General features: G+C 40.3%; 1 protein-coding gene across 2 annotated transcripts; it reads right to left on the bottom strand.

Moving 5' to 3' along the window:
* Positions 1-5850: 5850 nt before the first annotated feature.
* Positions 5851-26453, bottom strand: slc2a1b (solute carrier family 2 member 1b). 2 transcript variants are annotated; one of them, XM_026347817.1, is made up of 10 exons: positions 25072-26443; positions 15775-15870; positions 11906-12066; positions 11447-11687; positions 10688-10850; positions 10354-10541; positions 10040-10144; positions 9305-9406; positions 9026-9226; positions 8351-8551 (listed from the first exon to the last, which is right to left on the bottom strand). In XM_026347817.1, the coding sequence occupies exons 1-10, from the start codon at positions 25084-25086 to the stop codon at positions 8351-8353; spliced, it is 1473 nt and encodes a 490-aa protein (XP_026203602.1). In that variant the 5' UTR covers positions 25087-26443. The 2 variants fall into 2 exon arrangements, with proteins under 2 accessions (XP_026203601.1, XP_026203602.1); XM_026347816.2 differs by having other exon boundaries at positions 5851-8551; positions 9026-9406; positions 25072-26453.
* Between the last annotated feature and the right edge of the window lie 1325 nt (positions 26454-27778).

The raw sequence follows: 27778 nt of genomic DNA, 5'->3' as shown, positions 1-27778 counted from the left end.
CAAAAAAACATAGAAGACGAAAATTGGCCTAGCTCAGAATAAAAACTGCATCTAAACTGAAGCCTCTAGCCTGGCTGTGTCCACACCAAATCGGCCTACCAGTCCCTGCAAAACTCGCTGATTAGCAGCTAATGCATTGTTTGTTTAATTGGTACAGTGTAAAAACAACCAATTATGGTTTAATCATTTAGCCCAGCCAAGAGTGGGAAGAGCACCCTGGCATCTGTAGATTCTTGGTAAGAGAGAGCGCGCTCCATCTCGAGAAGCCACTGGAGCATGGACTGTGGAACCCCAAGAGAGAGAGGATCTTTGATTTTCATAACCGAGTCTTGATTAAACACAGTGTGTCTTTTTTTAAATGCATTAATGCACAACAGTCACACAAAGACACAAACTCAACTGAAAACATACAGAGCCCTTGATCCTGTCTTTGTGTCCTTCCTTGACTGCTCCTAAATTGAGCACCGCTTCCTGTAAATGCTTCTATCGAGGCCGTCCAAGTTGAGCGCTATCTGTGGGAGCTGGCTGTGCACAGCTTGCTAGAACTGATGGCACAAAAAAGAACTTGCAAATTTTGCAATTATAAAACGGCAGGGCATTAACCACAGCTGACATTTGCACCCAGAGCTGTCAGTTTGATCTGTCTGAAGTCATGCTCCATGCTTCATTTACTTATTTATTTTATTTTCATCTAATGCAATTATTTTATTAACAGATAATTACGGGTTTATTAGAATTTGGGTCCTATTTTTGTACTTTCCCATCATTCTGTATCCTTCATATTACATTGGCACAACACTGACACATGGTTGTCATCAGAGTTCATGAATCGACTGTTTTACAGTACTCATCATATGTGCACACAGGTTTTCTGTGTACAACAATCAAGATTTGGGAACACGTATTTTGGAGACAGTCAGTAAATGACATGAAGTCAAGAAATCTGGATAAACCAATGGCTTTCTCAGAAGCTTCCTGATGATCTGACTACTGCCGTTGTTGCTGTCATGAGGTCACTAAGCCAGATCTCAGCATCTTTGTGAGCATTCAGTATTCAAATATTGACTCTTAATTTTCCATGGGAGAAAATTACTGGTATAATTTATGCAAGTAAGATTAACTCATTTTTTATCTTTTAAATGTACTAGTTCATCCTCATCATAATCTTCTTTCTTGTGAGGGTAGAAACCCATAACCTACTAGTGGATATCTTTAAAATTAAATAGGACTCATCAAAAGGCAACACAAAGCCTCACGTTTTGCAGGTAGTGGCTGAATCACTAGAGTTTTATTATTATTTTTAATAAAACAATATATAATTTTGATAATTTTGACAAACAGGAGTCACTGATCATTGAAGATTTTTGTGATACTGTATTTTACAATTCTATCATAGTATCAAAGCATTTTTTAAACCAAATTTTGTGGCTTAATCACCTTGACCTGGCATCATCATCATCATCATCATCATCATCATCATCATCATCATCATCCGTCCATACACTGTTTACACATGACTAGCTCAAAAATCATCCTGGAGTGTATCAGTCTGTACTGATAGAGAGCAGGGAGGCGGTCGGATGACTCAGAGATGCCATAATCAGCAGGGTCACTGGGCTAATGAACACACCACAGGGGAAACTAAACAACAACAACAACAACACCAGGAGGGCGCAGCTCCTGGACTCCTAACAGGATCCTACTGTACACCTGTCATTATGCCCTTGATGTAACACTGTTATATTTTCATGTTCACCTCTAAAATCCTGCACAATAAAGATTAAAAACCCTTTTTTGTTGTTGTTGGTTTACATTTGGGTTCATGTCAGCACACTGGGTTTGACTTCTCATTGCATCAATAGACATCATGTCCTGGCCCTGAGAAGGACTGGTCATCATTATTTATTTTATTTTATCACAATCTTTTACTGGACTCCCTCCTATTCTGATTCTTTGAGCAGGTTTGTTACACTGGTTGCAAATATCGATACCTCCAGTTTTGAGAGATGTAGTAAAACACAGCATGAAGTGGAGGAAACAGGAATTATAAGAGATGAGGTGTCTCCCAGGTGGAGTTAATAGAAAATCTAGATTTTAACCTGTCATTTGAAGTTGGGATTAGTTCACCTTAACACTGTGGGAGACCAACGTGTACTTCATCTTTTTCCTGAACTAACTCAACCTAGTTCCTAACAAACTGTGAATAAACATCATTTTGATGTATAAAGTCATTTTTATTCATCCAACTTACCTGTTGGTTTTATTTGAGGTGTCAAAATGTTATTTAACTTGTAACACCTCCTTCTTTTTTTATGTCTTTCGTTGCCCATCAACTGTTTCTCACCCTGACATTTATTTCTCCAGGGAGGGTTTGTGTCAGCAACACACCATCAGAACTAACCCCTTTGATGCTTCTTCTCCTGTGAAGCCACCAGTCTATTAGTGTGGGCTGCTGAGGAGTTTCCTCCAGAGCAAAAGGGGTCAAACGTCTCGCTCGAGGCCAAACCGACATAGACTGGCCCACTCATAAAGCATAGTCTCTTCTCATATGCAGTGGGATCAACGAGAGGTTAGAAATGTTGTTCTACATCGACTTTTAGTCAGCTCAGCTTTGCTCACATACATCTCAGCACATTCCTATTCATATATCGATTTAATTTCTGTCTCATTTTCATCAACCGTTATATCTCATCCAAAGTTTTGAGGTTGTCTCGCAGTCCTTGGCTAGATTGAATATGTAAGTCAGTTTTACAGACAGAAAAGAAAGTGAATGTATAAAATAACAGCTGCAGCTGCCTGATATTGATTCACAGACTGCTATATAATCAGTTTTATCAAAGCTAATGGTGCAGCAGTGTTTACCTTTTCCTATAGCAGTTCAAGTGATAGAATCGCAGACATCTGTTTTCTGTCAGCAAACTTGCAGTGAGGTTTTATAGCACATAGGCAAAGGCTCAGACAACAAACAAGACAAAAACACACACACAGGCTCGAGTGGTATGAAAAATTACATCTGCCTGAATCCAGGGGTGCTTTTTTTGTAGGGGCCGGCTAACCTTGTGTTTGAACTCACCAAAATCAATAATGGCAGGGCATGACGTGATATCACAGCTATATTTAACAGCAAACATGCCTTTGTACTGGTTGATCTTATCCATCAAGGAGGACGGTGGCTCATTTGTATGTGTATTAACTAGGGAAGGAGATATGGAAGCTGGGCTCAGGTTCCCAGGTGTCTCCGCCCAAGAGGTTTTTGTTCCTCAGTATCTGCTTAGGCTATAAACATTCATGTGCCAGGGGATGATCAAACATATTAAAATGCTTACATCTGCCCGGGCCTTTCATGTATCTCATTAATCATAATACGACTCTCAGTGACCTTGGGAATTATTTAAAATTCACAGGAAGAGACCAGGACTTCAGAATGTGTTTTGTTTATTTGCCCTCTTCCATTAAAGTGCTTTTTTTTGCAGCTTAAACCTGAAAGGTCATAAATGATGGATAATTATTACACTCTAATGTTTGCAGGTGTGTGGCTGCTGCTCCAGAGATAAAGTGCTGCAGATCAAGGTAAAATCAGGGATTGTGGAGGTGAGATTTAACAGATGAGGCTCACCCTTTGTTGGAGGGCACGAGTGAAGTGAAGCATGTTATTTAGTGACGATAACCCTAATCTCATTCATCTCAAGGTCGTTCCTGGAGTTTAACATGAGCTCATTTGATTTCCAGTGACCTCGGTGTGGGGAGAAGCTTCAGAAAGTCAAGCACCTACGATATTCCAACCCTGTGTCCTGAAAATTGAATTTCTATACAACTGAACGGCAAATCAGAAATCAATTACTCTTCAAAACGTCCAATCCAGTTTTCATTTACACCCCAAATTACAGTGTAACATCAAGTTTGCCTGGTTGGGTTCAGGCACACAGAGAAAAAGACTGTGGGCTGACCTATTAGAGAAAAAATATCTACTTCACACTAAACCTGTTGATTAACCAAGATGTTTTCTTGCACATTGGAGATAACTGTACACAGAATTATAAAAAAAAAAAAAACAATCCCACTTGAGCAGCACTAGGAGACAATGGAGAGGAAGAACTCCCCTTAGCGGAAGAAACCTCCAGCAGAACCAGGCTCAGAGTGGGAGGCCATCTGCCTCGACTGGTTGGGGTGAGTGGAAAGAGGAGAGAGAAAAGAACAGCACAGAAACGTTGTCCCAAAATTAGCAGGTCAGAAACACAGACGGACAGCAGAACTTACAGGTCCGAGGGGGGAAAGAAGAAGAAGATCAGGATTTCAGGTTTCAAAATGGCTGGAGAGTGGCTTCACGGAGGAAGTCGCCCAGTCTGGCAGTGTGTTTGGGCTGTGGTGAAATAATTAGTGAATGGAGAGAGGGAGAGTTAATTAGTGCAGGTATGGTCAGACAGGAAGTGGCAGGAGTGTGGTCAGGTAAGTGTGAGCGAGCCTGTGAGTGCAGAAACAGGAAAGTAAAACTAACTAAAGGCAGGGATCGTGACAAGGAGACAGGTTTGAGTGTGCTGTACAAAAGTGGTTCAACAAACGTAAAGCATAACATTTCACCTTGTAAAGAACCAGCTGGAACATTTCTTCAGTGTCATTCTGTGTCAGATGTGTTGTGTAATAGCTTAGAGGAAGATGTAAGGTCTTTCATTTGCAGCATGAGGAACTGAGCGAGTGCTCGACAATCAGATTCAAACACTCCTTTGATGCGAGAATCTGAAGACTCGGAGAGTGAAAACAGTATCACTCCTTGTTGCTGTTGTCTTGTCCACTTCAAATGTGTTAAAATGCGTGACTGTGTATCAGTGTCTTTGCCCCAGATATTTGTTTGTCTTATACCCTTTTATTTTTTGCATAAACAACATTAATGTCAAGTCTAAAAGCTCTGTCCTCAGTTTTACCTCATCAGTCTGTTCACTGGCTTTTCTGAGCTTTCATCTCACACTTTTCTTTAGCTAATATTACCGACTCAGGTCATGTACCACAATTTGTTCCTGCGTGACCATAATTCCAAACATGATTAACCCTTTTGCCTTTTCTATTTGTGACTGTGAGGTGTGGTTGAAAGGGTCCTTTGAGCTCGAATCACTTGTTGTTATGCATTCCTTTCCCACACATTCATGCTTAAATCTAATACAATTAAATATGTTGTAGTTATTACTTTTAATTACTGGATAAACAAACATAATTATCACATGACTCTGCAGTTCTCTTCAGGTTAATGAAGCTATGTAGCATCTTTAATCTCAGCGTTTTCCTTTTATGGCCCACACCTTTACTGTTTTGGTTCAGTCTCACCAGCATCCATATCATATCCAGACAGCACTCACAGCTTGCACCATTTATATGTAAAGCATTTTGTGCCAAAAGACCAAAACACTGTGGGAATGAAAAGGCGCTGAGTTTGGGTGAGATCCCGGGCACAGAGGATTGGACAATGCAGACTGAAGAAAATGTAGGTGAATGAAATTTTGTCAAAGGAAACCAGCGTCAGTGATCTCACAGGAGTCTGATGTCAGTCAAAAATAAAATGTGGCAGCGACTGCTTTTGAACACATCACCCACATTATTATGACATTATCTGTGGAGTGTTATCACAACTGACCCAGGCTGGAACAGATGCAGTCCGCCTTACTCCAATCAGTTGTCATATCCAATCCATATTCATAACCTGTAGTCAATGCTTTGGCAAAATTCACCGTATCTTCTCCTGTGTGATAAAACAGGATGTCAGTTTACAGCTTACTCCTGCTGCCCCCAAGTGGCCAGAAAAATACATTAGCACAGATTAAATTCCATCAAAATCCAGAAAATAATGAGAAAAACGACAGGTCTGTGAGCACGATTTATTTTATTCAGCTATTAAACCATTTACTCCAAACTGTAGAAGCATTTGAAACATCATCCAGCACAATTTATATCTCACCCTCAACACAGGTTCTCATTCCAACACCATACACACAGATCTTATGATATTACAAACAGAATATGCTTTGTGCGCTACAAATAAAACACTACTGACACATCTCAGTAACACAATCCTTACATGTCAAATCTGTAATTAGTTGAAATTATTATAGTTATTATGCGCCTCAGGCTTTTCAGGTATTAAATCAAAAAGGAGTTGAAGGCAAGTTTGGAAGTTAAATGCATAGAAATGTTCAGCACTACAGTACTTATCTATGAAGAAAAGTTAAATATTGTATAAATCTAGAACAGGCGCAGCTGTAGTGTTTCATATTTACATCATCCCGTGTGTTTAGACCACCAATCCGTAGGCCACAGCCTACAACAAAAATGAAATGCCCAGGCAGATAGGTGTTTCTATCTATATTAAATAGTAATTGACATTTGCAATAGTAATCAGTCTGTGCGGGTGAGTACACGTTTTTGGTGCCACTACTTGACTTTGCTGGTGAAGCAATGTGAAATTCACAAAGGCACAGGGAGTTGATGTTACAGTGCTTTCCAGAATGGGCGAGGTGAACCTCAAACGAGAAAATATATACTATAAAGATCTACTATATACAACAATTAACAACAAATTGAGGAATTTACTACAATGGGTTTTGACTTATATGTTTTTTTGATCAAAGACCACAACTGGCATAGATAATGAACAAATACAATTCCATACATTTCCATATCAAAAACATCAAGTAATCCATCAGCAGTACTTCAATGTCTCATGAACAACAAAGTTTCCACACGGTGAGTTAAAAAAAAAAACAACTGAACCAGCGTGTTTGTTTGGACAACAAAGAAACACCATTGTGAATAATAAAGTGCTGCTAAAAAGATAACTATACTCACACAACTCAGTAAAAGAGAAGAAACAAGTGATACAGCAGTCGCACGAGGCAACTTGTGCAGCGAGGTGAAGTGAGTCGAACTAGACTTTTTATTCAGCCACACAGTACAGTACACAACCGAAACACAGAGAGAGAGAGAGAGAGAGAGAGAGAGAGAGAGAGAGAGAGAGAGAGAGAGATAAACAATACTGTATAATTCTGTGCACAAGGGGAAACCCCAGCCTTGCACCATAGCAACAAATATCCAGATAATGGGCGTGTTGGAGTGCATTGAACACGAGGAGCTTGTCCTACAGTAACACAGGTGACGAGCACTTTCAGAATAACAAACGCTGTTTTTTCTTTCTTTCGTGTGTCTGACACTTTGTCGTATGTGTGTGACAAGATCCAGCCAGCAGTTCACGCCAGCGCAGGTGAACTGCCACTGAGACAAACTGTGATCAAACGGCGTTCAGTTACAGAGGTTTTCACTCTGGATCAGGCCGACCTGACCTGAAGCAGCTCCGAAGCGATAAAGCTGGAAGACTGAAGGCAGAGAAGGCTTGATTGTTTTCGACAGGCACTTAAACTCACAAATGTTCGGATTCTGTGAGCCACATGATGAATGCGATCCCATGTCATGGGAAATGGATGATTTTTTTTTTCTATTTCAGTGCCAAGCCCAGCTCTCTGGTACTGATCTTTGCAGATATTGTTCCTATTGCACAGAGCCATGCCAATATTGATTTCATCAGTTGTATAGATAAAAAGGAATGTGTGAAAAAAAGCAAATGGTGAATGAATTTCTCAACATTTTAGGTTCTTTTGTAACATTTAACAGGAGTAAATACGTAACAAAGGTTTTAAATCTGTTTGTCTTAATTCATTTCATAACATGTCTTTAAAAGAGTTGTTGTTGTGTACTCAGAAACTTACAAGGTACAAGTAACTTATTCCTTATCAGTGGAGCATTGGGACCTTTTAAAGGGCAGCGCCCCATCTGGTGGAGAGAGACACAGTTGAGTGCAGTATTTACAGTGCTGGAATCTACAGTGACACAGTTTTACAGTATGATAAATAAAAATAAGTAATTTTGCACAGTGAACTGATCTCTACCTCTACAGCATTGTTGAATCAGATCATATTAAACTGACTGTGAAGTCTACATAGAACAGAGCATAAGCATGTATAAGAAATATATTCAGTGAAAAAGTTATAAAAACGGTCGGCTGAGTTGTTTCTGACATGTTCCTTCTTTAAAATATGTTTAAATATTAAAAACCTTCTCCCCTTTCCACATTTGTCAGGCGACACAGTGCCCATCAAGGTTTCATTTAATTAGGTGACATGAGAGGGGCAGCAGAAGGCGTCAGGCTGGAGAATCACACAGGGCTGCTCTGTGTTGGTATTGATGCCCGAAATGTGGTGACAGTGTAAAGATTATTCTACCAATAGAAATGTCTACTTTGAGTTAGTAGACCCTTCTCGTTCCTCCTTGATCTGAGAAAGAGTTTGTTAGAAAGTTAGAAACAGTCTCAGACTCAGAGCTGGGAATCGGCTCCCAGGCTGTTGAGCTCCTCCGGCGAGTGCTTCTCTGCTCCGCTGACAGCCGTCTGGCGGAAGCCGGATGAGATCTCGTCAAACGTCCGGCCCTTGGTCTCCGGCACTTTGAAGTAGGTGAAGACGAAGAACACGAGCAGCAGCACAGTGAAGATGATAAATACATAGGGGCCACACAGCACCTGTGGAGAGACACAAGAGAAGAAACGATTATTCAGTCGAGTGCTGCCAGGGTTTAGTCCTCATTGACCTGATAGTGAGAATATAGTGGCAAAGTAATTATAGGGAGAAGAAGTGGAACACAGACTAGTTTTAGTTCACTTTTTGAGCAGCCAAAAACACAATTTTACCAGTTAAACTCTAGATTTTAAGAACTGCAAGCAGTTTGGGTAAAATGTGATATTAGAACCAATTTGCAATATATTCCAAATAGCAGAGATTTGTCACCGGCTGAAACAGAACAAATATTTGCAAAGAATTTGTGTTGGGGTATGTAATCAATTCATTGTAGGCTCGTTTTTGTCGTATTGAACATTATAAGGCCAATGCCTGGTTAATTATGAGTAAATCAGTTTCCTTTGGGATAATAAAGTGAAGTAAAGCATACAAAAAAGAATCGTGCTACTTCACCAACACTGATGCTAATCTTTACTTACCTCTACATACTGGAAGCCCATTCCCACTATGAAGTTTGCAGTCCAGTTGGATAAACCAGCTACTGCAATGGCTGAAGGCCTGGGTCCCTGCGAGAACAACTCTGCCACAATGAACCAGGGAATGGGGCCCGGTCCAATTTCAAAGAAGGCGACAAAGGCAAAAATAGCCACGATGGTCACATATGACATCCCCTGGACCTCCTGTAAGGACAAATAAGGTTTTGTAGCATTATCGCTGAAAATCAAGTTGTCAGGAGACTTTGTTGAAGATAAACCTACCAGCAGAGCCAGCGAGATAGTCATTACGATGGCGGACACGGCCATTCCTAGCAGACCCAGCATGTGCAGAGTCCTACGTCCAGCACGCTCCACAACAAACAGCTAGACAAGATCAGGAAATAGGTCAGTTTAGTACAATATAATTATAAACCATAGTGATGTACAGTGGCAAGAAAAAGTATGTGAACCTTATGGAATTTCAGGGTTTTCTGCATTAATTTGTCATAAAATGTGATCTTCTTTTGTGGTGTCCTGCCATAGACACCCTGCTTATTCAATGTTTTACCTACTGTAGACTCATTAACATGAACGTAGGCCAGTTCCAAGGATGCATTTAAATCTTTGGTTGTCTCTTAGGTTGTTCCTTTACCTCAATAATGAGTATTCATTGTGCTCTTAGTGGCCGCTCACTTCTTGGTAGAGTAGCCACAGCTTCATAGTATCTCCATTTGTAGATAGTTTGCCAACTGTAGACTGGTGAGAGACTCCAGGTATGCTGGCACCTGACTCCAATTAGCTTTTTTGAGGTCATCAATTGCAAAGGGTTAAGCACTGTGAGGTTTTTATGGTTGTTCTCAATCAAAATATGAAAGATTTTAGGCACATTATATTTGTTAATACTCCTGAAATCTGCAGAAAACCATGAAATTCCAAAAGGTTCACATACTTTTTCTTGCCACTTTAACTATATCTATATGAATTAAATTAAGCTTTAATGAATTTTTTTCTACTCACCGACACCACAGTGAAAGCTGTGTTAACGACACCGGTTCCTATGGTGGCGTAGACGGGCTGTGCAACTCCGGCTTTTTTAAAGATCAGAGTGGAGTAGTAGAAAACCTAAGGAAGGAACATGAGGTGGTTTTTGTACAGTTGAAATGCAGGCAGCTTGACAATATGTGTGTGTTCTCTGATATATTATCTGCTATATCTTTACATTCCAGTGAAAAGTGATGCTTCCTTTTTGTTTCTTTGTATTCTCTTTAAAATCTCACTGACAGTTCCTCAGAATAAACTATTCTGTCAATGCCTTTGTCAGGACTACTCACAGCGTTGATGCCAGAAAGCTGCTGGGACAGCTGTAGGGTGACAGCAATGATGAGAGGCTGGCGGTAGAGAGGCGAGCGGAAAAGCTCCGGGATGGTCACCTTCCTCTCCCTCATCATCTGCCGGCTCTCCTCCTTCATCTCCTGCATGTCAGCATTCACATCTGTAGTGCCTCTGAGCTTCTTCAGCACTGAAACAAGCGCAGATAGAGAGAAGTGGTGCTCAACAACAAGCTGCTCTATCATGATACAGTTATACAACAGGTAGAACTAATCATTGCCATGTCAAGTTGTAAGCCCGGTGTCCTCGTGTGTGGCCATCTGTGCGTGAACTCACCAGTCTTGGCTTTGTTCTCTTCATTCTTGTTGATGAGCAGGTAACGGGGGCTCTCGGGACAGAGCGGCAGCAGGATGCATTGTATCACAGCAGGGATGAAGGTGAAGCCCAACAGGAGCGGCCACAAGTCCCTGGTGCCCATGACTGAGTCGATTCCAAACACCTAAAATCAACAGACGCGTGTGAGCGACGGCTTCTAGAAATCGTTTGTAGTAACATGACATTTAATTTCTTTTGCATTTTCGGACATAAATAATTTGTGCCTGTGTCACGATACGTTCCTGCCCTATAAGACACTATAGAACAGGGTTTGTGTCCATCTATCTAGGGCAGAGAGGGACAGCCAAAGACCTCCTCTGAAGCATCCTGAAAGGACCAAGTTGAACAGCAGTTCAAATGTCCATAAATACACTGTTTGCTAAGCTGGGAGAATCACGGATATTTGGAGTCCACAGTGGGAGAGTTGCTGAGAGAAAAACTTACCCTAACCCACTAAGCTAACAACTGCTAACAAGGGAGGTCAATACAAATAAAAACTTAGTGTGCTGTTATTTGTCAAGCTGTTAAACTATGGCACTGACATTTACCTCAGCTCTGTAGAAACAGAAGTGAATAGAGGGAAAGTTCCAACTAGATTTTGCTTGGTGAGTTTACCGAGTGCATTTCTACACAGTACAAGTCCTGTTCCAAGGCTCTAAATTTATTCTTCACTCACTCAGTATTTAAAAAGATCTACTGGAAGAACTTCTGCCCACCAACCTGTGCAATGAGGATGCCAATGACAATGCCCAGTTGGTGCAGCGTGCCCAGGGCTCCTCGTAGAGACGTTGGGGAAATCTCACCTATGTACATGGGCACAAACCCTGTGGACAGGCCGGAGTAGAGGCCGACCACAAAACGACCAATGATCAGCATTTCCCAAGAGCTCGCCATTTTTGAAAAGCCCATCAGAGCGGCTGCGATGAAGGCCAGGACGTTAGCCAAGAGCATTGAGTTTCTCCTGGAAACAGTAGAGGAGAAATTAAAGTTAAATTTAATAAACTAAATTCAGCAAAATTTAACTTCAGAATCATTATATTTCGTTCTTTACTCTGGAAATGTTTTATTATTGGATGACGTATCTGTAATGTACTTTAATTCTACTGTATCTAAAAAGACAGCTGTGATTTTTACTCTAAGAAAAGCTATTTTGCAGCAAGCGATTTGTTTCCTCTTTACCTTCCTAAGTTGTTGACAAAGAGTCCAACAGAGAAAGAGCCTAAGATGCCACCAACAGAGAAGACAGAGACGGCGATGGACCAGATGGCTGTGAGGGAGCTGGAAGGGATGGGTTCATTGTAGCGCTCGTTCCACGTATTGTTGATGAAATCCTCGATGATCTGAACAAGGAAGAAAACAAACAGTAAAAAATTAATTGTAGCTTATAGAAGTGGTAATTACATCACAGTGATAATGTCCTCAGTATTGTTACACACGCTCTTAAGAATCAGACCATGTGCTTAATGTTTTCCTCTATTCACAGTGTGACCAGCAGGTGGCAGCACTGCCTAGTCGTTTCCATTTCCTGACAACCAGGAAGTTTACGTGTCATGATGAAGTCTCAAGTTTCTGCTCCCTCCCCCTGCGCCGTCTTCATTGCAGGCAACTATGTTGACAAACACCCGCCCAGGAAATCTGGTGACAGGGGGTTAGCTCACAGAGCCAGGCTCTGTTTATGTGTGTCACGTCACTGTGATACCTTTCATATGATCCAGAAAGGTCGCCCGTCCCCCCATGACCCCCGCTACTACCACCACCAAACGTTAACTCTAGATCTTTCATGTGCCTCTGTGATTGAGTTACATCACCCACATTTGTTCTTGGCAGTTGATCTAGAGTCAAGAGCTCAGTAAAGGCATCCAGGATAAATCCTCAGCAGTGTCCGTATGAACCGGTGATGAATAGTAAGGCCATCACTTGCCAAGGGCTTTCCTACATCGTGTCACATGTAGTGTGACACTTTGACGCTCTTGACACGGAGCCTGGGTCACATCTGCTATCGACTTACACTCACAAGGTCTCGTCTGGTGATATATCCCCACGTCCTCATCTACCATACTGTACCGTCGACCTTCATCTCGTCACATCTACCCTTTAAAAACTGCTTTATTTAGCAGATCCCCTATTTAGGGGGTTGAACATTTGCAAGGAAGACTTTAAAGGAAAACTAGAATGTTCCTGTAAAATTTTAATTTTTCCAACACCAACTAGATTGAATGTGTTTTTAATATAGTTTCTTTATAAACAATACAATGTGACTGTGTAAATACTCATTTTATTGAGATGGTGCCACTATTTTGTGTTCAAGTACCATTCAACCACTCTAGAAACATGATGTGCTGTACTTAAAGTAGTGTCTGTCAACCATATCTGAACAAAGATGAAATGGAAATATGGCTTTTAAGTTATTTCCATGAATTAATTTGAGGAAGGATCTGATGTTTCAATCAGCGGAAATGTTTAGTCTCTGTTTTAGTGGACACTTCAATCAAATGCTTCATCTATCTAAGAAATTACTCATCGATTCAGCATTTTCTCTTCGTCTGTAATAGAAACCTTTTTGTGGTTTGAGAGTTCTCTTATTTTATGTACAAACTGAAATTGTACTTAGAAATACTGCATATGATGCAATGCACTGATATCTACAAAATGGTGAATTAATATTAATATATAGATTAATATGTTTTGTTGATTAGTGTCAAAATATAAAAAAACATACTTGGTTCAATGTTATAAAACAATAAAACATGAAACCTTCCAATAGGGGAGTGAATGTTTAGTGTTCTCGCTCCAGACATCGGTGCCCACCTCACAAACACAATGAGTGAAGTGGAACAAAACGGCCGCTCAGTCGATTATCAGGCTGCAGTTCAACGAATCAATGGCTGCTCTAAAAGTTACATAATTATTTTCTGTCTAATCTGAATAGACTCTGCCGTCCAAACCACCAGCTGGCTTCAAGCACACAATGAAACAAGCTGCCTATTCATGCTGTCAAGCTGTCAGCATATGTTGGCTGGTGGCGGGGTTTGTCAAGGTGAGCACTGTGTTCAGCACGCACAAGCTGAGCCAAAGTGAAATAATCTGTCTTCAACTTATGTAATCATCTTTAAACAAGATGCAAAAAATAGGTTCTTGTTCTCAGAGCAGCTTGTACTTCTACTTTTTTTTACAAAATGACCTTGACTTTTAAGAATAGTAAGCCAGTACACAGGAAGCAATAGCCAGTATTTTTGATACGGACTGCTCCAAGCAGGCTCCTAGCTACCATGAATCTCAAGGAAACCTTTAACAACAGTATAAAAATCATCAGAAACATATACGAGCCTTAACCCTTCGCCCACCAAAGATGTTCCCAAAATAAAACGAACATAAAAGAAAACACAGATGACCCTCCCGAGTACACGACTTCCCAAATAAGGATATTAGTGAGGTGTCAAACGAGGAAGAAGGACAGCGAACGAGAGCAAGGCCCTTGGAAGAGCATATCTAATCAGAGAAGCTGTAACCCAGTGCACGGCCTGCGTCACAGGCAGCAGCAGCATCACTGCAGCCGTTATCGCGCACGGGAGCACAGAGGTTAGAGGTGCTGGAGATAATCTGAAGTGCTGTTGCCATGTAAAAGCTGCATTTGTCAAATTACAGCTTCTTAAGTGGTCATTAACTAAAAAAAAAAAAGGATTAAAAGCCTGTGTTAAGTAACTATATCTGCACTGAACTGTTTGCATGTGATGCTGCTTAGACCTGAGGGAGTGTGTGTATGTGTAAGGCTGGGTACTGGGAAGAGGGATAAAGAGCCATGAGGGCAGGATCACACTAACCCAGTGTGTAACAGACCCCTTAGTCACAAGCAGCTCTTCAGCTGAGCTCCACGAAGCTCAACATGTGCTGGGTTCAGGAGGAAAGATGGAAGGAAGGAGAATCTTGGAGGGCGACTGTTTTATATCAGTGTAAACTAAACATCTGTATGTACTGGACTCTTAGATAATTTGTTAAATATACTGATTAAAACATTGCTGACATTACGCAACACAGCAGCTTATAAAACATTACAAACAGCTTTGCACAATCAGTGAATGACAATGACAAATTCTGGTACAAATGTCCCAAGACCTGAAATTCCCTCGTTAGCATGAGCTGCTCACTTCAACTTCTTTTAAAGGAGAAATGAAAACAAGATCCTATCTGAGCCCAGACTCTCTTACCAAACACAGTCGGCAGACTACTTCTGTCTGTCTCTCCTCTCTTTCACAAACAGTCTTTTCCGTCTAACTCCTGATAGATTTGACAGTGTGGTGATGGTGGGCCGACACTTGAAAGATGAAAATCAGGATGAACACCACAAAGACCTGCAATGTTTAATTGCGTGTGTGTGTGTGTGTGTGTGTGTCTGTCAAAACTCATAAAAAGAGTAGGCAGACTTCTTGCGTGTTTGGTGGCACACCTGTGACCTGTGGACAGACAGGTGTGTAACCACAGGGTGTGTTCAGACCAACGCAAACTGGGCGGTAGTTACTTATCTGCAGTGGAATAAAACAAATCCTCAGGAAATTAATGTCGTTAGTGGACCTGTCTGGTAATAAAAGCTCCTGTAGATTTAAACCTCAGGGGGGCATTCAAAGTGGGATGGGATTCGTGGGACTCTGTTCTGGGGATAGGTGACTGACCGTCTGTCTGCTATATTTCATTTCCTCTGTCTTTCCCAGTCGAGCTTTTTGAGTCTGTCTGCTGGTCAGAGGAGGTCCATTTTTGGGCATGGACACACTCTTTTACACAGGAATTGCTCAGAGTCTGTTAATACTGATGTCCTTGGACCTCATAGGCCTGGATCCTGCTATTATTATCTCTCTTAACCCCACCCCCTCGACCTACCCACTTCTGTCCCATTTCTCAATCCAACAAGTCAGAGAGCAGCCAGTAGTGGGACTCTGGCAGAGAGGATCCACTGTATACATTTATAAAAGAACATCTTAGTTCAGTTTAAATGAAGCCTTAAATCCCTCTGGAAAATACTGTTAAAACAACACATTATTAAATGTGTAACTTACCGATTGAGGAGCATTGATGACACCAGTGTTGTAGCCAAACTGCAGGGAGCCAATCACAGCAGCTCCAACGCACATCATCAACGGGAACGTAATTTGCTGCAAAAGAGAAAGAGCAAGATTTGTCAGTGATGAGACCAGTTTGACAAGTGACTCAGCATTTTTACACAGTAGACAATTGACTCTTTTGTCCAGGAGCTAGGATTAGTGTTTAGTGTATGATTTATAGCTGTATCTTAGCTTATCACAGCTTTATTTAGCTGGAAGTTCAAATTCTAGTTTACAAAAGTAAACTTAGAGCGTTTTCAGAACAATGCAACTATTATATTGCTTCATCAATGTCTCAAGTTTTATCCTCACCATGTGTTCATAACCCGGAGTGTCCTTGTGACAGATAATGGGATGGACTAAAGATTAACACAAGTCAAACTGAGACATCTTCAAACTCTTTCTGATGTCTGAGTAAACCTGGTTCTTGGAACAGGTCCAGGTTTGACCCACGTCTGCTCACGGTATTGTCTGTGCTTCTGTACCTGTTATTACAGAGTTCTTTTTAAGCTTGAACACAGTAGAGCCCAATAGATTAGTTAGAGATTTTCCTCATACCAAAAAGTTAATACACCAGACTGGGGTATGCCGCCGCTGATTCCACAGACACGCCGACAACAGCCTCTAGCTACAATTGTCCTATTTGTTGTCGTCCATCACAAGTCTGTCGTTTCATAGTATGTGAAATTTTAAGTCAGAACATTTTGACCTGAAAAGAGTGAGAACTGCTAATAGTAAACATTTCATGTGAGAGTGCACATATCTCAGATGAAATTTAGGGCACTGCGGAGTTGTTGACTTTTGGCAACTGGACGTTCTCTCTTGTTTGTTTCTTCGCTCTTTCCTGTTGCCATGACTCGACTTCCACAGAACTTTAACTAGATGAGCGTCGCCTGCTATTTTCTTCTTTCTTGTTTCACCGGTGCCATCGTGTCTGCATGATTAATGTTTTGCCTTACGTCCTGAGAGTCACACCAATCTCTTGCCGCAGTGATTCAAGGCAGACAGGTTACTTACTGTATGTTATGGCAACAAAGGACCTGACCTTCACCTTAAAATCTCTTTCCTCTCACCTGCCAACACATTAAATCACTGTGTGATCAAAGCATCTACAACATTAATCCTAGTCACTTGTCTTTGAGTAAGAACATATTTCATGTCATATTAGTTTCCACTCTAGTGTTTTCAGTTTCAATGAAATGAAAATTAATTCTTTGCTTCTGCCCATTTAAAATCCAGCAGATGCATATTAGCAGTAATTTAGAGTCATGATTCTGATATCTCACAATGAATGGAGGATTAAGCTGCTGTGCTCGACACCAACTCTTGAAAGACACATCTGTTCCTTAAGATGCAAAATGCTCCAGTATGTTCAACAGTTAGTTGCTAACTATATGTGCCTGCCACTTGGTGATGGGCAGAGGTAGAGCATAGTGAGACCACTTAACTAGAGGTGACAGATGTAAAACCTAAACAATGAGCTGAAACATTCAGCAACGCTCTGTACAGTACAAGGGTTAAGTTATCCCTTTCATATTAGAGTATGATCTGATCTGCTGTTACTGTTGTTGCTTTCCCAGATATAAGTCGTGCATATGTGTGGTAACTTAACCTATTCCAATAAACCTGAACCTTGAGGCTGGTTCTCTGGAATTTTCATTTAAGTTTCTGAACAATAAGACAGAGACGAGAACCCACCCCACCAGGTTTTAATAAAAATGACAGCCCTTAGAAACTATTTGAAAGGATTGTGTGTGTGCTCCTCTGTAATATCACCAAAGTGCTCCAGGCTACTTTTAAACAGCACTATTCATCTGTTTGGTGACAGAGGTAGCCTGGGTAACTTTTCTGCAGAGACTATGCGAGGAGGCATTCCTGCCTTGCATGATGAGTAAGGAGGAGCGCAGACAGGAAAAAAAAATGCTGTGTGCATTTTTGGAGCTGCTCCAGCCTGTTCAGTCTAACACAGGGGGCCGGCTAAAAAGACTTAAAGACCCACCTACACGTCTGAGCCAATAAGATCTGTTGTTATGAGGTTCATCCAGTCCATGACAGGGCTGTTTAGGTATAGTTTGTACACACACACTTTTCAAGACTGGGTTCTTAAAGGAGCCACAGTGCCAGCGAGCAGAAGTCATTCTGCTGATTTGAAACGAGGATGCCGTGCACTACCAGCTGCTTTTTAGTATAAACAAAGAAATCCTGTGCGTCGCCGGTGGGAAAGGTCATCAAAGGGGCCTGTGTACGGCTCACCACCTCTGGGGAATAGCTGGAATTATTCGCAAAAGCCTCCTCAAATGTTTAAATCCAGCTGCAAACAGTTGTCGCATGTGGCGACAGCAATGTGTGCTCAAGTTAAATGAGACACTCCTCTATCACATCTTTACCTTTAGCCCACATTCCCTCAACCTGGCCTCATACGTATTGCTCTATGGGCCAAAAAGGTTTAGTTTAACATCCAGAAATCTCAACGTTGAGGGTCATTCGTTTTTAAAAGGTTAAATGTGTAAAAGTTCTGAGTGACCAAACTGTTCTAGAGTTAATAAATGTGTAATAGGACTCACACAAACATCAGACAGACATTACCCACTCCTCCTTTAAACACTAAAATAACTCATTTAAAAAAACGCAGCAGCATCTTACGTGACTTCCTCAGAGTCACACCCGCAAGAAGGTTTTTTTGTGAAGTTTTATGATTATGTGGCAGCCTCGATGCCGACACTCGGGCTTGGTAATTACTCAGGTATGTTTCACTCAGCTGCAGCTTTCAGTCGTGTTTAGATTCCCAATTGGAGATTTCTGTATTTGTTGACTAACACACGGTGGCTTAGTTTGCCATTCACAAAACCATGACACTTCACTGTGTGCTACTATAAACTACACGCAGGCCTGAAACCTGGTAAGAGTGTTAAGAGTTCACTCCATTAGAATGAGCTGATGGGCAAATAACCCAGATGATCTAGAAAAAGGTTATATTCTATTTTAACTACACTGTCAAACAATCACTGTGTAGCTAATAACATCATCTAAAGTTAACTTAGAGTCTTAAAAAGGGCACCGACAATAGAGATGCTGAGAAACAGCCACACCAGACATCCTAAGTACAGGGCCGAACTGAAGCAGCTGTAAAGTCCATAGTTCCTCCTCATCACGAACCACTCGTTTGTCTGTTAGCAGGTTTGACCAGCTACAGAATCATAGACACAAAAAATATAAGTCCTTACTAAACCATAACAGCATTTTATGACTTATAAACAAACAATTAATTCATTCCCAAGGCTCCTTATATCGTTTCAAGCCACAGTGGACGTATTTTTTTCCAAGTCTCTGTGACTTCACTACTATTTACCAGTTTAAAAGAAAAGAGAAAAAACCTCTGACTGGAACTGGCAAAATGCTCCTTCAGTAAACAAACCCAGCTGCCAAGCTCTACCAGCATTTGGTTGGGGTTTGGTGTTACTTTCCCACCCTGCTCATGAAAACCAGCCTCACACAGTGTGGTTTATTCTCCCGACTAAATGAGTCGTATTAACAAAAAGCGACTTTTCATTAAAGTGGCACGTAATTGCATCAGCACCTGGTCAGCAGAGATAAAGGGACATGTGCTGATAATGTGCCGTCTCCTCTCGTGCCTTCAGTTTATGCACATTCCCAATAAACAACCATGCAAATGCCCTTTCTTTACATGTGAAACGCAAAACGTGACGTAGGTTCAGACGAAAGGAAATTTCTGTCTAGTCATGACTGCAGAGTAGAATTAAAAGTGCTAATAAGTTTCCTAGGGCCACCTCTTTTCCTCTTCTTGGGTAAACACTGACCGAAATAAACAGACTGATGGAGAGCACATAACTATGACACATGATATAGGAAAATTAGCATCTAGCACCAGATCCATGCAAATATTTACACACTGACTCTCCACCATTCGATCATTTTGTTCAGTCACGTTCACAAACCACCAGCACTTTTACTTGGTTAATGACAGTGAAGTATAATGAGGAAATGTGGCAGACGTGCAGCTTTAGCCAAATTAGGATGTGTGCAACCATAAGAGCTAAAAATGTATAAAGCATAGTTTCATTTTTTATGTCTGGACCAAGCATCATCCAAAAACTAAAACCTCTCTAAAGTCGAACTTTATCTATGACATAACCTAAAACACAAGCCAGTATCATGTCTTCCTTTTAAAGCACACACTTGTTATTTATTTAAATGTGATTCTTGAGTAAACACGTGTTAAACACACAGAGAGCAACAAGGTGAGACAGCAATTTACACTATGACAAGTAAAATCAGCTGACGGAGGAGTGTCATTTTCTAAATGCTCTAAAGCGCTAGGACTTAGCGGTAAAACTATTCCTTCGAGAGAATGAGAGGGCCGGGCCCTAACAAAGAAATGTCAACAGGAAATTTAAACAGCTGCAAACAACACTTTAAAGTAAAACTGAAGCACATAATCGACATGTAACCAACAAGTGAAATGAAAGGAAGCAAAAATGGCCTTCAGGTACAAAACGTGTTCTCTAAAACGTGGTGCACTGCAAGAAAGAAACAAAGAGTAACGTGACAGTATGTATTCATATCCAAGGATATGAATACATACTGTAATAACAGAGAACCAACTGAATTCTCAACGAAAAGTAGGTCAGTTCCAAGCCTGCAGTGGACTGAGGAAGCTGTATTAGTGTATTATTTAATACAGAAACAAACATCCCCTCTTGATAACCATTAAAGGTTACTCTGCTGCAACACATACTTCACATCGCACTAATTTATGAGTCTCTTCCTATGAACAACGGAGTCTGTGCTCTACTGTGTGTGTGTGTGTGTGTGTGTGTGTGACTGATTCACAAAGTGTTTCCCCTAAATTAGGTCACACAGTTCGTAAATGTAAAAGAAAAAAAAAGAAGCAGAAGCGGTTTGGCTGAGGGAGGCTCCTCCTCAACACGATGTGCCACACTCATTGCCTACGCTGCTACCATCACGTCCCTCCACACGTCACCACTTCAGTCTCAGCTTACACAGCGGTGGGGAATCCAATATGCTTCATTCAGCTTTGAAGCCTCCTCATTCTGACTTCGTTCAACATCATTTTAATGTTTTAAACATTTGTTTGTTTGTTTTTTGTGTACCACAGGTAAGTGTAATAGCTGACTTATTAAATGAAGAGCCCAAATACTATGACTGATTCATTATCTCTGCTCATAAGATGCTTAAATACAGGGAAGGGTTGGTAACATTTTTTCTTTAACTAGTTTTCCCTGTGGTTGCTTAACGGTTTATGGAATATAAGTGAAGTCATGATCAACTGTGGAGCAGAATAAAAGCATTGTGTTTGTGTAATAAAATATCTCCATCTGGTTCTCATCTCATGCAAGGGCACATGTTGCTAAAGCCTTCACCTAATGGTAGTAGCACTGATGTCTGCAGGAACTGTGAGCAGCAAGCCTGATGAATAATGTAACATCATAATGTTTGCCTATGTTTGTTTGTATATGAAAAGAGTTTATTACTCATGACTTCAATAGAACCCATGCAAAAGCTTCCTGGTACTCCTGGTTAGCTTAAACACTGTAAGTAAGACAGGGGTAAAATAGTTTAAAACACTGACATTAGAGAACTAATTTCAAAGAATGTGGTAATGATTATGATAATTATAATGATTTTATTTAGAACACATGAAGAATATCAAAATAATTTCAGGGTATTTAAAAGAAGAGAGGGGACGAAATACAACAGTAGAACAAACAAACCAGCAGGTGTGATGTAGAATAACATATTAATAACTGTCTGATCGATGAGAAAAAGTGCTTAAAGTCTGGATATTTATGTTTTACCTTCTAGCAAATCCAACAAATCTTACATCTGAGCAGCCTAAACAATCTACTAACAGCACAGAAAAAACTGAAAGTTCGAACTTCATCTTTTCACCTTTTAAATGTTTTGCATATAAAACATTTAACAGAAAGGTTGAAACTCCTCATCAACAGTGAGAGGAAGCCCAGAGTGACAGCTAGGCCCTGCACGAACCACCCAAGAGGGACAGTTCAGTACAGTGTGAACAAAGCCAACCAGTTTTTCCAGAAAGTGAATTAAACACACAACTTCACTGGTTTGTTCATCTCAATTAAAACACTCCTAGATCTCTTAATCCCAACTTTTGCTGCAAAGCCTTATTATTCCTCATTAGAACGTGGCTGACGGTTACACTGTAAGACATGCTGAAGGGAGGTAGTCACGCAGATGAAAGTAAATCTACTGGTCTGTCTAAAGAAAAGCAAGAGTTGGCAGGTGGCTGAAAGGAAGAGGATGGAGAGGAATTAACTGTGCAATTAAATCTGTACAGTGAGGGACTGGCTGCTGGCTCTGAGCTCTTTATCAAAATACCTTAGCTGTTTCTCTGAAAATACATAAGGTCAACTGTATGCTTGACCCCAATTAGCATTTTTATTCTTTGTTGTGAAGGTTGAAGTGAGTTTTCAGACCGAAAACGAAGTTTTGAGCGCTATTTGAAATCTGTAACTAAATGCAAAGGGGAAAATAGCAGAATATTATGAAGAGGAATGGCATTTAATTGTGTGAATTTCTAATTTAAACCTTGAGCCTAATGTGTGAGATAAACATGACCACACCTTATCGAAACAATAGTCGCCAGGACAGGTTCTAACCACAGTATTATCACTTCTACGAATCTGTGGTACTTCACTGGAAATGGAATCATTTCTACCACTTCCTAGAGTACACTAGACCTTTTCCGGTGAAGCTGAGTTACTTGCTGCTGTTTCTGTGTACTGGACTTCATCTGTACCCACACGGGCACAACACTAAGCTGCCAGATATGAAAATCCGCTCCACGAGATGTTAATTAGCCCGCACAAAGATATGCACACGCAGCTCCACACCGCTGGAAACTACAAAACACAAACGAAAGACGAAAGCAAGCCCAGCAGAAAGGAAAAGGCCCCCGTGGTTGGATTTCCCTTAGTGGACTGCAAATCAGCTGGGGATAGAGTCATTCCCATCACGTCCACAACAAAGCAGTCCAACTGAGGATCCACGATAACGCGGCCTGCATGGTGGAAAATAATGTGGACAAATGAAACAACAACAGCTGAGGAAACATTTTCTAACCACAGTGTCAGGCAGGGCGGCCCTGAGCTGTTCTGCTCGGTTTAACAGGCCCGTACATCAGTGAAGAAGAAGAGTGGAGCTGCTGGAGTACGTGCCTCGCTGCTCTGCACGTCACTGTGTGTAGCAGTGACCACAAGCCACCGCAAGGGACCAGGAAGGAGACGGCTTTATCATACAGGAGATAAGTCATGTTTCTTTTCTGAGCAATGAGCATCACAAGACAGTGTAAAGTCTCATGACTCATGATAACTAATAGTTAGAAGTTATTGACTGTTTGGATTAGAGAAGGGTTCTGATAGCCTGTCCCTTATCGAATGTTTCATTCACATTCTCAGTTTAGTCTCTTTATGACACTAAATAATAAGACATGACAGATACAAGTCAGTGAAGCAGGAGGACAATGTGATATTTGCTGCAGGGAACTGGTGGTGAAGAGGGAATGACACCTCCATGGTTTAAATATTTATCTTTCACCTAACTCGTTAAAGTAGGAACTTTGGGATAACGTGAGACGGACGACTGCTCGGCCTCAGCTTACAGCCTGTGTAACGCTGTAGTCTGTGACCTGAAGCAACAATAGGTTTGCTTTCAGGTAACATTAAAACATTAGCAGGTTATTTAATTAATACTCCCTGAATTATAAGGTTAAATTAATATGTTCTTTAATTGGACTGAAGCTCTGCAGGTGGAGCTCAGCCTCACTAGGAGGAATCCACTGGCAAAGTAATGATGGATAATTACAAATTTGACAAATTATAAATGTCCCAACAGGCTTTTCTGCTGTGTGTGTAATCAAATAGATAAGTTCTGTAATTAATGATTTAGTTTGATGATGACTGTCCAAATCCCAAAGCACGAGATGCAATTAATTACTTAATTAGAAGAAGGAGTTGCTGTTTATTTGTGTTTAACAGTGGAGAAACATAAAGCATCTAACAGGAACTTAACTAGCAGTCTACACCCAGGTTTGGGGTTTTTTAGGGTGTTTTTAGGGTTAAGTGCGAGCCTGTTTTTTCAGTTTTGCTCAGCGGGATGTTTCGTAGAGCAGAATTGTACATGATTATTGTTTTACAGTTATATATGTGGGCAAATGTAATTCTTTCCATCATATAGTAGTAGTACAACCAGTTTACATGTTACTGTACCACACGCACAGCTAAATGTCACTGAAGGGTTACTAAACACTCTACTACTACGTGACTTACACATCTCTTTTCAGATTTTATGCCAATTCACTCTCAGAACTGTCACTATAAATAGTTTCTAACATTTAAGTTCTTAATTTTCTGACATATGTTGATTCGTGTTCTGTTTTATTCTTTATTCTGTTTCTAACCAAATGTGTGCTTTGTAATGCTTTTAGGAAACTAACACAAAAACACTGGCTACTTAAACATTCTGATATTTATATTTTTTAGAATAAGTACATATATATATGTACATATATATATGTATATATATATATACATATATATGTATATATATATATACATATATATGTATATATATATATATATATATATATATATATATATATATATATATATATATATATATATATATATATATATGTAATAAATTAAAGCAAAATAATTAAAAAGCTTTTGTTAAGGGACCAAATTTGCTTGCTGGAGGACCAGAGTTGGTCCCCAGGCCACTACTTGCCTACAGTGATATAATATTAGCTGATATACTCCAAACATAATCTTAATATGTAAACAAGGCGCATGACGTGGCAAAACATTTCTATGACGTAGAAAAAAGACATGAGGGACCAACAGAAATAATAAAGACAGTAGAAATGGTCAAATTTAGACGGTAAATAAAATCTAAAATAATTTAGAGAGTAATCATTTAGAGGGTTTTGTGGATAAAATTACTTTCTGTGCACAATAGAGACTAATTTGAGTTTAAAGCAGACATGTGGGCACAGAAACGCAGAAACCAGACTGGTGACGCAACAGAGAGCGTCATCATCATCATCATCATCATCATCGGGCACATGTGGAAGAGAAAGAGAGAAAGAGCGAACCCGGTGAACTCGACCGAGCTGAAAAGCGGTCGGACAGGTTGGAAAAGTTAGATTTAACTCAGTGAGAGGAGGAAGAGCCGCTGGTTTACCTTTCCTGAGTCCATGGTGGCAGCGGCGCGCAGGGAAACGACGAGATCTGTGCGTCTGCTGCTGCTTCTCTCTTTGTCTTCTGTCAAGTTCACTGAGTGGAGAACTTCAGTCGTGTAGCTTACAAATCGGTCTCGATTGGAGATAAAAGTCTATTTCTTCTACAGACGTCTTCAGAATAAAAGCCTCAGTTAAAGCCTCCTTCTTCGGTTCCTCCTGTCGCGGCTTCCCGGACGTGCGATGGGGTTTTTTTCCAGGATGTAGATGTTTGAAGGGCTGAAGTGAAGATACGCTCAGCTCGACTTTCTGGAAGCGGTTCTTTACTGACATGAGCCCGGCTGCGTTTAATATATTAGAGCTGACGCAATTTCTGGGAGGTGTGTCTGAGGCCTGGCTCCCTCTGCAGCCAATGACGGAGCGCAGGGCTGCAGCGCGCAGCGGGTAGAAATGCTGCAAGGAGAGAAATACCCTGAGCCTTGACTTATGGAAAAGTAATAAAACCAGCAGCAGAGGGGAATAACCACTGTTTATCACTTATTATGTTGTGTTATTATTACAGATTGCTGAACTTGAACACACTTTAACACTGTCTTACATCACTTCCTGTCCTGTTAGTCATAGTATGGTACAGCTATCCATTGTGTTTCCCATACTTCATTCTCTGTTATATTTGGTTTCATTACTACAGTGTAGAAATATGCTGTTATAGGTGATAGGAGTGAAACTACACATGTTTTGGATTATAATTACGGATGCATTAATGCGTAATCATCACTAATGTTGCAGCTTGTCAAAGTGGAGCTAAGTCAAATACTATACTCTACATCCAGGTGCTTACTTCATAATATAATAATACATCATATAGCCTCCATCATTATTGCACATTAAGTGAACTTGTGTACAGTGCTGTATATAGCTGTGTTTCAGTGGGATGTATAGGGTGGTGTCTACTACACTTTACTTTTGTACGGATCTGAATAGAAGTTGGTGTTTGGCCTATGAGTGGCTCGCTATTGGTCTTGTACTGGTAAATGAATGTCCTCAAATTAGATATTACAGGGTCAGATAATTAGTTATTATTGCTGCACCCGCCTGAGCTTATGTTGTACTTATTTAATAACTTAATACATTTATAACTGAATCAAATGATCAAATGATGATGACCCAAATGATCATGGGTCTGTGAGCCCATGCAGCGACTTTACAGTACATTTCAAAGGGAAATGTGGCTGTTTTCAAATTTATCTGACAGCTTTAGTTACAAGCGACAGATTCTGATTAATTAGACAAATGATAATGATGTTTAGTTAGAAATTCAAATAAGGTGACTGATGCTAGAGGCATTATTTATTACATTAAATAACATTTCATTCCAGAAGATAATGTCTCTAGTGAAGAATGATTAGTTGTTTAAATGTTTGAAATGTAAAGTAGATAGTTGTAATAACTTTATAATAATATAAAGTCTAAAATGTTAGCTAATTATCTATTAACAATCAGTAAAGCTTTTAGAAGCTGTTTATTAAAGGGGCCTCATTGAAAATTAAGGTACATCATCATATTGATGTTTAGAAAAAGGTCAAGTTCACTGATTTGCAGTTTTGCCACAAATAAATGAGATAAACACTATGATACTACGGTGTAAATGGCAAAACGCTTTTTTGTATATCTTTGTTTAAACAAACCTAACTATTTTAGACAAACTTCAAAGATTGGTGGTTTGCAGGAATCCGTATAATGGGTACAATCTACAAGCAGGTGCAGACAGGAAGAAAGGAAAATGGCAAATAATCTGGTAGACCGAAGAGCAGGTTTTGGGTGGTATCGTTTGCATGATGAAGGGGAAAAAAAGGCCTTTGTTGCTGCACAGGAAGTGAAGCACACGCTCCAGAGTACAGGAGTCTCTGTCAACACACAGACCCCGAAGAATAAAAATTAACCCGTACAAACTGGACTTTATATGTTGTATGAGCTGTTGTAATTTACTCTATCCCTACTGTACGCCCAATTTAAGGAATGTTTAAAAACTGTATTATGTATGACTATATGACTTTACTTACACATTACACGCGCTTATTAAATCTTGAATTCATTGTTTTATTTTCATCAACAAGTTCCTTTCAAGTCGGTGCTGTATGCACCATCTGTCTGGTTGCCTTCGGTTCTCAGCCTTCTAACAATGAGTTATAATCAAACAGAACAATGAATGCAATTCGTCCACCTGTGTGATCTAATGATCTTTCACTAGTGCGATGATACGACATGCCTGCCCTCCAGTCAACCCCTATTGCTGTGAGAGAATGTCTGATAGCAAAGGCTTGAAAAAACAAATTTCAAAATTGAAAACCACGCAGTAGCTTTTGTTTGGGATTGAGGGGAGGTGTCCGGTCTGAGCTTATGTTCCAAAAAAAAAAAAGAAAATTAAGAAAATAATTATGGGGAAATGCATGTGTTTGCACAGTGCAAGGGAAAGGGAGGGTAACGGGTTGAATTTGTCAAAATTTGTTCCCTTTGTATTTAGCCTCCTGCCTTTGATTCCTTGGGAAAACAATAACAGGGAAACACTCAGGAAAAGGTCGAGTGGGAACCCCAAATGAACTGAACTGGTTTTTCAACGAAATACCTGAAACGAATAATTAGAAATAAACAATACAGCAAGTTTCAGTTTTTCTAGGAATTTTCCTGGAATCACTCACACATTTTTACCTA

This window comes from Anabas testudineus, chromosome 5, assembly GCF_900324465.2.
Source record: "Anabas testudineus chromosome 5, fAnaTes1.2, whole genome shotgun sequence".
Lineage (NCBI taxonomy): Eukaryota > Metazoa > Chordata > Actinopteri > Anabantiformes > Anabantidae > Anabas > Anabas testudineus.
Note: the sequence above shows the minus strand (reverse complement) of the source record. Positions and strands in the feature narration are given on the sequence as shown.